Source organism: Centropristis striata, chromosome 17 (genome assembly GCF_030273125.1).
Source record: "Centropristis striata isolate RG_2023a ecotype Rhode Island chromosome 17, C.striata_1.0, whole genome shotgun sequence".
NCBI lineage: Eukaryota > Metazoa > Chordata > Actinopteri > Perciformes > Serranidae > Centropristis > Centropristis striata.
The window spans coordinates 30,787,950-30,798,441 of NC_081533.1; the positions used below are offsets into that span (position 1 = coordinate 30,787,950).

Sequence of the window (10,492 nt, forward strand, 5' to 3'; positions counted from 1 at the left end):
TCCTCCTGCTCCTCCTGCTCCTCTGAGGGCCTCCTCCTGCTCCTCTGAGGGCCTCCTGCTCCTCTGAGAGCCTCCTCCTGCTCCTCTGCGGGCCTCCTCCTCCTCCTCTGAGAGCCTCCTCCTGCTCCTCTGAGAGCCTCCTGCTCCTCTGAGAGCCTCCTCCTGCTCCTCCTGCTCCTCTGAGGGCCTCCTCCTCCTCCTCTGAGAGCCTCCTCCTGCTCCTCTGAGGGCCTCCTGCTCCTCTGAGAGCCTCCTCCTGCTCCTCTGAGGGCCTCCTGCTCCTCCTGCTCCTCTGAGGGCCTCCTCCTGCTCCTCTGAGGGTTTTAAATTGCTGTGTTTCCTTTTGTTTTCTTGATTGTTTTTGTTTTGACTTATATTTCTAAGTTTGAAAAATGATGTTTCAGTCACCTTGTTGATGTGAGAGCTGAGTAAAGACTCATTTTAAACAGCGTCTCTTTTTGTTTCTTGTTTCATTGAGTGTTTCAGTGAGTCATAAGCTGCTATTCGCTTCAGTCGTGTGCAGATTAGAGACTGAGTCAGGCAGGGAAGTCTTAAACCTGCTTTCTCTCCACTGCTGCAGAAAGAAGTCTGATTGTAAGAAAAATCTATGAAAAAAAAATGTATGTGCTCAATTAACAGTCTCATGGTGAGTTTATGATCTCAATCGTTAGTCTCAAGTCTTCTTCAACACAACATGATGTTCATTTAGTAAATTATGGTGCATTTAGTGTCAAACAGAGCAGAACTTTGAATGCTTTTACTTTTATTTTGCCACCACTCTGTCCGCCCTGCGTCCTCATTTCTGACTCTTGGATCAGGTTCCTCAGACAGAATCTGAGAGTTTTAGACATGATAGAAGAGGTTTACTGACTTTGGTTTGTTTTGAAGATCAGAACTGAAGAGAAATGAACCTCAGGTCAGTTTAGGTTTTAATAACAGCCTGCACTTCAGACTCTGGTTGTTTCCTCTATTCTGTGGCTAAAATAAGAATAAGTTAATGACAGAAGCGACACAGACTGAAACATGATCACATGGAAACTAAACAGAGAAAGAAAAGATGTTCCTCATTTCAGTTTATTTGATCTGTAGAGATATCAGTCCTTTGAGAAGTTTCTAATTCAGCCAAACTAAAGTTAACTCTGAGCCCCAAGAGGACATTTTTTGTTCTTTTTCCATTCTCCAACATATAAAATCTTTTTAAACCTGAATGTCCTTTAGCTCTATGGAATCAGCACAATCAAACATGTCTTTGTGCAGAATAACATAGGATGACAGAAATCAGAAAAAAGTTTAATTTCTCTAATAAATTATTTTTAAAAATGTGAATACATTTTCTCATGCCTTCACAATGTCTCTGAGGAGCAGAATTTAATGTTTTCAACAGGACCTGGTTAGTGCAAATGCTTTATTTTAAATGACACATGTAGAATTAAAAAAATCGGACACAAATATCAACATTTTAACACAAGTTTTGGTCACTTTTACAACAGAAACGATGACTCCCACAATAGTGCCGGTTTTTACAGTATCTTTCTGTGATAAACGGTGTGTTTTTGGCAATTTTAGTTGTTTGATTAACAACTAAACTCTTGAACAACTAATAATAACTAATAAATGATAATCTGAACAACTTTTAGCTTTCATTTTGACCAAAAACTTTTGCACCCTGTTTCTCTAACGTTTTAGCTGCTACAGGGATTTTCGTCAAATTTCAGCCCTCGGTTCTATGTTGTGACTGTTTCCCCTCGAATCCTCTGCAGATCAGAAACAAACGAGGACCCAAAACGCTTCCCTGTGGAACGCCACATCTCCTAGTTTGGATTAAAGTCAGAAAGTCACATTTTTCTTTAGACTTGAAACATGTTTTATTTCTTTTCACAACAGTTTAGAAGTGATGCTCTGTGGTGACAACAGCGATGACATCATCATACTCATCATCCAATCCCTCGTCAGCCTGGGTGGGCGGAGTCATCACCACGGAGACGGGCCGGTCATTTCCTTCAGTCAGAGCAGGTTGGAAAGAGAAATGTAGATAACTGATCAACTGAAGAGTTCTGTTAGAGACAACTGTCACTCACTAGAGTCCCAGTGACTGATCTCTGGACTGATTGATTGATTGATTGATTGATTGATTGATTGATTGATTGATTGATTGATTGATTGATTGATTGATTGATTGATTGATTGATTGATTGATTGATTGATTGATAAAACAATGATTACCTGTGGCTATGTGTCGATATAAAGACACCATGATGAAAGTGGAGATGCAGTACGGACAGAACACCCCCAGGCGGTAGAACAGTCGGCGCATAAGGTGGAGGGGGCTGGAGGCAGGAGGCGGGGCTTCAGTGGGAGGTGAGGGAGTGGTCATAAGTTTTCCTGTGAAGAGAATCCCAGCTGGTCAGGTGACTCTGGATGAATTATATTGTAAAATAAAAGCGTATCTTTGTAGTTGTGTTGTGTATCAATGTAGCAGTTTTGCGTATCTTTGTAGTTGATTGGGTATCTTTGTAGTTGTTCCATGTATATTTCATAATTGTTTTGAATATAGTTGTAGTTGTTTTCAGTGTCTAAGTAGTTTTGTGCATCTTTGTAGTAGTTGTATGTATCTTTGTAGCAGTTGTGTGTATCTTTGCCCTCCTCACCTGTGACAGTGACCCAGCTGGGTTCAGACTCTCCAACACTGCTGATGCGACACTTGTAGAGACCTTCATCAGACCTGGAAACATGGCGGATGGTCATGTGACCTTTACGCCCAGTCCTGAGGAAGGAGCCATCTTTATAGAAACCAGCTGGGAGGACACCGGATATTGTTTTACAGCGCAGAGTGACATCATGTCCCTCCATCACAGGGAGGACAGGACTCTGCAGGATCACTGGACCACCTGAACACAGAGACAAACTGCAGCATTTCATCCGTTTACACACAGCTTCATCAACACTGAGTCCACAGTCTGATCTTACCAGTGACAGTGATGTTGATGGTGTTACTGGTTGCTCCCTCTCTGGACTCACACCAGTAAACTCCACTGTCCCATGGAAGGATGTAGTTGGTGTCACATGATGAACCAGCTAATTGTCTCCAACCAGCTCCACACTGAGTCCTGGTTTCATCAGTTGTGTTCCTCCTCAGAGTCCATCCAGCAGAGCTGTCGTCCTCCTCACAGCTCAGAGAGACAGACTGTCCTACAAACATCTGAGAGCTGCTGGGACTCACAGTCAGAGAGGCTGCAGGGAGGAGACAGAAAGATTCAGTGTGAGATGATGGATATCGAATGGAAAAGCTTCTCAGACAGAATCAGTGAGTTTCAGACGAGACAGAAGAAGTTTACTGACCTTGGTTTGTGGTGCAGATCAGCAGTGAGCTCAGAACTGCAGAGAAATGAACCTCAGGTTAGTTTGAAAGAACAACTGTGTCTTCCAGCTTTAACAACAGTTTATTGGGCTTTTTAAGATGTGAATGTAGTGTAAAGTTAGCATGAACCAGAGTCAGCACGGCTACAGGTACTGTATGAGAATAATCTGAGGAAAATATCAAGACAAACATAACAGCAGTACACTGACATTAGTCCTTTAACAGCATTTTACTGTTTAATTACTAAATATAATATATTGCTTTCATATTTATTTAAAAAAAAGAATAAAGGTACAGCAACATTTCTTAAACTGTCACATAATGTTAGTTCCATCTTACTTTCTTCTCTTTACTGCTTGTTTTGTTCACACTAATCAAGAAACTGTCAAATGTTTTTACAATAAATGAAATCTTTAAAAACAAAAAACAAACATAATGTACTTACAGACGAGCCGCTGAAGAGATGTTTGCCCCATCGTACCACTCTGAGATGTGACATCGGACAATTTGAATGTTTGTTGGTTCAGAGAAGTTAAAACCACCGTTTCCTCTGTGAAGGCTGCAGCAGCCCTGTGGTTTCACAGGAGAGGTGGTCTCTTCTCTTTGTTTAGAATCAACAAGATGAAAACTGTTGATTGTGATCAAATATTCCTAATGAAGGATATTTACACATTTTGATTTCATGAGATTGTAGATTGTGGCTTTTACTTGCTAAATTGTGGAGATTCAAGCTAAAAGCATCTTCTTCCATTTCCTCAAATATGTGAAGAGTGTTGATTTCAAAGCCACATCATGTCTGAACTGGTTTTGAAATTGCAGCGCTGAATTTAAGCAGGACGTCAAATTACACAATAACTTACACCTGCACATTGAAGGCTGCTCCATTAGTGTGTTACACCAGTGAAAGGAAGGACTCTGGCCTCTGGAGGACCTGACTCTGAAGGAAGGATCCTACCAAGGAAGGATCCTTGACTTTGGGATACAGCCAGTGACTGGGACGAGCTGACTTACGGGGACCTTCCTCTCCAGGAGGCAGCCGGTGATGAGAGCGGCTCCTCCTGACTCTGTGCTGAGCTGAAGCCTCAGGAAACACAGAGCACAGCGACATCTGCTGGTCTGTAGGAAGAACAGCAGCTGAGACCTTCATCCATCTCCCTCTTCACTGAGCTTATGTTTTATATGATCATATAAGCATCATTTAACCCCGTCAACATATATGTAGCTAGTTTCCATTATATATGCAGCTGTCTCTCTTTTAGAGGCATTTTCTGTAAGTTATTTTGGATTAAAGCATCTGAGTGTTATACATATATCTATATTTCTAGATGTTTGGAAGATGAACTGAAATCACTAATGCTATTAAACCAGAAGCTTTCTACAACCAGACACATTCCTATTATTATTCTTGTTATGACTATTATTACTATTGTTAGTAATATTTTTTTAAATTAATTTTTATGTTTTCTCTCTTCGATTATTATTGTTATTATTATTACTATTATAACTATTATTTTAATATTTATCTTTATGTTTTTTTCTTGATTTTTATAATAATAATAATTATTATTATTATTACTATTATTTATTTATTTTTCTTGACTTTAATTATTATTATTATTATTATGATTGTATTATTTTACAGAGCTTTTATTTATTTTTTCTAAATTTATTACAAATGCCATAAAATGACTTACATGAATTACTTTTATTACAAATATTTACATAAACATCATAACAAATAATGGTTGAAATCTGTTAATTAATATAATGTGAGTAAAAATGCACATTTTTCTACGGATATATATTTTTAAATATATATTACTGTATATTATCTGTATTTTCATAGAAAGTCTCGGTAAAATAATTGACGGTTGTTTCCTGTTATTTAACAGACTTTTCACTGTTTTTTAGGATTTATTTTTGTAAAAAAAGAGAAAAAAGTGAAATGACCAAAAGTAAATCATTTTAAAATATGGAGATAAAAGAAATGAAATCACCTTATTGTTCTATTTATTTATTATTTTTATTTAGCTGACACACATTCCCAGCATGCTCTCTGAGTGTGTGCTCACCTGACCACGTGTTTGTTGTGTGCAGGTCGTCATGGTGCTGCGGGGCCCGCTGCAGAGCCGACCCCGTTACTGCTGACAGTGATGCGCCACCTGCTGGTGGTGTTTCCGTACTGCAGCGCCACAGCGCTCATGCTGTCGGTGTATCGACGCAGGTCCCCAGGTGACTCCTGCAGCTTCTTTGTTCTTACAACATACTTCACATCAAGTCATTTATCAGCTCATTAATAGAATTATTATTTCCCTCTGCAGGGAGGAAGCAGCCTGTTTCCATGACGATGTCCCCGACCAGCGGGGATGATGACCCCAACTATGACGATGTGGACGCTGATGTCACCACCGAGCATCATTTCTAAACGTTCTCTCCTCATGTAGATTTTAAATACTTTAAAAAAGATGTTTTTCTATTTTTTTTACATGATACGGCTGGAGTCGTTTTGGTTTGTGTGATTATCATGTCTCTGAGAGCCTCCACCTGCTCCTCCTGCTCCTCTGAGAGCCTCCTGCTCCTCTGAGAGCCTCCTCCTGCTCCTCCTGCTCCTCTGAGGGCCTCCTCCTCCTCCTCTGAGAGCCTCCTCCTGCTCCTCTGAGGGCCTCCTCCTGCTCCTCTGAGAGCCTCCTCCTGCTCCTCTGAGGGCCTCCTGCTCCTCCTGCTCCTCTGAGAGCCTCCTCCTGCTCCTCTGAGGGTTTTAAATTGCTGTGTTTCCTTTTGTTTTCTTGATTGTTTTTGTTTTGACTTATATTTCTAAGTTTGAAAAATGATGTTTCAGTCACCTTGTTGATGTGAGAGCTGAGTAAAGACTCTTTTTAAACAGCGTCTCTTTTTGTTTCTTGTTTCATTGAGTGTTTCAGTGAGTCATAAGCTGCTATTCGCTTCAGTCGTGTGCAGATTAGAGAGGCAGGGAAGTCTAAACCTGCTTTCTCTCCACTGCTGCAGAAAGAAGTCTGATTGTCTGAAAAATCTATGAAAAAATAATGTATGTCCTCAGTAAACAGTCTCATGGTGAGTTTATGATCTCAATCGTTAGTCTCAAGTCTTCTTCAACATAACATGATGTTCATTTAGTAAATTATGGTGCATTTAGTGTCAAACAGAGCAGAACTTTGAGTGCTTTTACTTTTTTTTGCCTCGACTCTGTCCGCCCTGCGTCCTCATTTCTGACTCTTGGATCAGGTTCCTCAGACAGAATCTGAGAGTTTTAGACATGATAGAAGAGGTTTACTGACTTTGGTTTGTTTTGAAGATCAGAACTGAAGAGAAATGAACCTCAGGTCAGTTTAGGTTTTAATAACAGCCTGCACTTCAGACTCTGGTTGTTTCCTCTTCTGTGGCTAAAACAAAAATAAGTTAATGACGAAGTGAGGTGATAAACCCACAGGCTAAAACATGATCACATGGAAACTAAACAGAGAAAGAAAAGATGTTCCTCATTTCAGTTTATTTGATCTGTAGAGATATCAGTCCTTTGAGAAGTTTCTAATTCAGCCAAACTAAAGTTAACTCGGAACCCGAAAGGGACGTTTTTTGTTCTTTTTCCATTCCCCTTTCAGTGTCCTTGTGTTTCACTGCAACATATAAAATCTCTATAAACCTAAATGTCCTTAACTCTATGGAATCAGCACAATCAAGCATGTCTTTGTGCAGAATAAAATAGAATAAAGAGATTCTGACACAAATATCAACATTTTAACACAACTGTTGGTCACTTTTTATAACAGAAACGATGATACGTTCAAGAACTGTCAGAAAGTTCAAAGTCCCACAATAGTGCCTGTTTTTATAGTATCTTTCTGTGATAAACGGTGTGTTTTTGGCAATTTTTGTCAACTAAAATATACTTTTTAAAAGGATTAACAACCACATTCATAAGATAATCTCAACAAATTTCAGCTTTCATTTTGACCAAAAACAGAGAAACAGGGTACATAAATTTAGACAACAAGGAAAAGGTACACTAATGCTTTTAGCTGCTACATGGATTTTCGTCAAATTTCAGCCCTCGGTTCTATATTGTGACTGTTTCCCCTCGAGTCCTCTGCAGATCAGAAACAAACCAGGACCCAGAACGCTTCCCTGTGGAACGCCACATCTCCTAGTTTGAATTAAAATCAGAAAGTCACATTTTTCTTTAGACTTAAAACATGTTTTATTTCTTTTCACAACAGTTTAGAAGTGATGCTCTGTGGTGACAACAGCGATGACATCATCATACTCATCATCCAATCCCTTGTCAGCCTGGGTGGGCGGAGTCATCGCCATGGAGACGGGCCGGTCATTTCCTTCAGTCAGAGCAAGTTAGAAAGAGAAATGTAGATAACTGATCAACTGAAGAGTTCTGTTGGAGACAACTGTCAGTCACCAGAGTCTCAGTGATTGATTGATTGATTGATTGATTGATTGATTGATTGATTGATTGATTGATTGATTGATTGATTGATTGATTGATTGATTGATTGATTGATTGATTGATAAAACAATGATTACCTGTGGCTCTGTGTCGATATAAAAACACCATGATGAAAGTGGAGATGCAGTACGGACAGAACACCCCCAGGTGGTAGAACAGTCGGTGCATAAGGTGGAGGTGGGCGCAGGCAGGAGGCGGGGCTTCAGTGACAGGGGGCGGGGCTTCAGTGGGAGGTGAGTATGTGGTCGTAGGTTTTCCTGTGGAGAGAATCCCAGCTGGTCAGGTGACTCTCTGGATGAATTAAGTCGTAAAATAAAAGCGTATCTTTGAAGTACTTTTGTGTATTGATGTAGTTTTGCATATCTTTGTAGTTGTTCTATGTATAATTCATAATTGTTTTGAATATAATTGTAGTTGTTTTGCATCTCTTTGTAGTCATTTAGTGTATCTTTGAAGTAGTTTTGTGTACCTGTGTAGTTGTGTGGTGTATCTTTGAAGTAGTTTTGTGAAGCTTTGTGGTATTTTTGTGTGTCTTTGTGGTTGTGTATCTATATAGCAGTTGTGCATATCTGTGTAGCAGTTGTATGTATCTTTGCCCTCCTCACCTGTGACAGTGACCCAGCTGGGTTCAGACTCTCCAACACTGCTGATGTGACACTTGTAGAGACCTTCATCAGACCTGGAAACATGGCGGATGGTCATGTGACCTTCAGGCTCAGTCCTGATGAAGGAGCCATCTTTATAGAAACCAGCTGGGAGGTTGGAGGACGTCTCTGTTTTACAGCGCAGAGTGACATCATGTCCCTCCATCACAGGGAGGACAGGACTCTGCAGGATCACTGGACCACCTGAACACAGAGACAAACTGCAGCATTTCATCCGTTTACACACAGCTTCATCAACACTGAGTCCACAGTCTGATCTTACCAGTGACAGTGATGTTGATGGTGTTACTGGTTGCTCCCTCTCTGGACTCACACCAGTAAACTCCACTGTCCCATGGAAAGATGTAGCTGATGTCACAGGATGAACCAGCTGATTGTCCCCACTCAGCTCCACACTGAGTCCTGGTGTCTCTGGTTGTGTTCCTCCTCAGAGTCCATCCAGCAGAGCTGTCGTCCTCCTCACAGCTCAGAGAGACAGACTGTCCTTCAAACATCTGAGAGCTGCTGAGACTCACAGTCAGAGAGGCTGCAGGGAGGAGACAGAAAGATTCAGTGTGAGATGATGGATATCGAATGGAAAAGCTTCTCAGACAGAATCAGTGAGTTTCAGACGAGACAGAAGAAGTTTACTGACCTTGGTTTGTGGTGCAGATCAGCAGTGAGCTCAGAACTGCAGAGAAATGAACCTCAGGTTAGTTTGAAAGAACAACTGTGTCTTCCAGCTTTAACAACAGTTTATTGGGCTTTTTAAGATGTGAATGTAGTGTAAAGTTAGCATGAACCAGAGTCAGCACGGCTACAGGTACTGTATGAGAATAATCAGAGGAAAATAACAAGACAAACATAACAGCAGTACACTGACATTAGTCATTTAACAGCATTTTACTGTTTAATTACTAAATATAATATATTGCTTTCATATTTATTTAAAAAAAAGAATAAAGGTACAGCAACATTTCTTAAACTGTCACATAATGTTAGTTCCATCTTACTTTCTTCTCTTTACTGCTTGTTTTGTTCACACTAATCAAGAAACTGTCAAATGTTTTTACAATAAATGAAATCTTTAAAAACAAAAAACAAACATAATGTACTTACAGACGAGCTGCTGAAGAGATGTTTGCCCCATCGTACCACTCTGAGATGTGACATCAGACAATTTGAATGTTTGTTGGTTGAGAGAAGTTAAAACCACCGTTTCCTCTGTGAAGGCAGCTGCAGCAGCCCTGTGGTTTCACAGGAGAGGTGGTCTCTTCTCTTTGTTTAGAATCAACAAGATGAAAACTGTTGATTGTGATCAAATATTCCTAATGAAGGATATTTACACGTTTTGATTTCATGAGATTGTAGATTGTGGCTTTTACTTGCTAAATCGTGGAGATTCAAGCTAAAAGCATCTTCTTCCATTTCCTCAAATATGTGAAGAGTGCTCATGCCAAAGCCACATCATGTCTGAACTGGTTCTGAAAATGCGGCGCTGAATTGAAACAGGACGTCAAATTACACAATGACTTACACCTGCACACTGAAGGCTGCTCCATTTGTGTGTTACACCAGTGAAAGGAAGGACTCTGGCCTCTGGAGGACCTGACTCTGAAGGAAGGATCCTACCAAGGAAGGATCCTTGACTTTGGGATACAGCCAGTGACTGGGACGAGCTGACTTACAGGGACCTTCCTCTCCAGGAGGCAGCTGCTGATGAGAGCGGCTCCTCCTGACTCTGTGCTGAGGTGAAGCCTCAGGAAACACAGAGCACAGCGACATCTGCTGGTCTGTAGGAAGAACAGCAGCTGAGACCTTCATCCATCTCCCTCTTCACTGAGCTTATGTTTTATATGATCATATAAGCATCATTTAACCCCGTCAACATATATGTAGCTAGTTTCCATTATCTATGCAGCTGTCTCTCTTTTAGAGGCATTTTCTGTAAGTTATTTTGGATTAAAGCATCTGAGTGTTATACATATATCTATATTTCTAGATGTTTGGAAG

At 40.4% G+C, this 10,492-nt stretch overlaps 2 protein-coding genes across 2 annotated transcripts; both read right to left on the minus strand.

The window, feature by feature from the left end:
• Nucleotides 1-1,885: 1,885 nt before the first annotated feature.
• On the minus strand, nucleotides 1,886-3,950 carry LOC131989268 (Fc receptor-like B). The gene is made up of 6 exons (XM_059354458.1): nucleotides 3,804-3,950; nucleotides 3,340-3,375; nucleotides 2,968-3,231; nucleotides 2,649-2,888; nucleotides 2,224-2,382; nucleotides 1,886-1,998 (listed from the first exon to the last, which is right to left on the minus strand). Exons 1-6 carry the CDS (start codon nucleotides 3,832-3,834, stop codon nucleotides 1,886-1,888), a joined length of 843 nt encoding a protein of 280 aa, XP_059210441.1. The 5' UTR covers nucleotides 3,835-3,950.
• Nucleotides 3,951-7,594: 3,644 nt separating this feature from the next.
• LOC131989269 (low affinity immunoglobulin gamma Fc region receptor III-like) lies at nucleotides 7,595-9,629 on the minus strand. Its single transcript, XM_059354459.1, has 6 exons — nucleotides 9,599-9,629; nucleotides 9,135-9,170; nucleotides 8,763-9,026; nucleotides 8,441-8,683; nucleotides 7,913-8,092; nucleotides 7,595-7,707 (listed from the first exon to the last, which is right to left on the minus strand). The coding sequence occupies exons 1-6, from the start codon at nucleotides 9,627-9,629 to the stop codon at nucleotides 7,595-7,597; spliced, it is 867 nt and encodes a 288-aa protein (XP_059210442.1).
• Nucleotides 9,630-10,492: the final 863 nt, after the last annotated feature.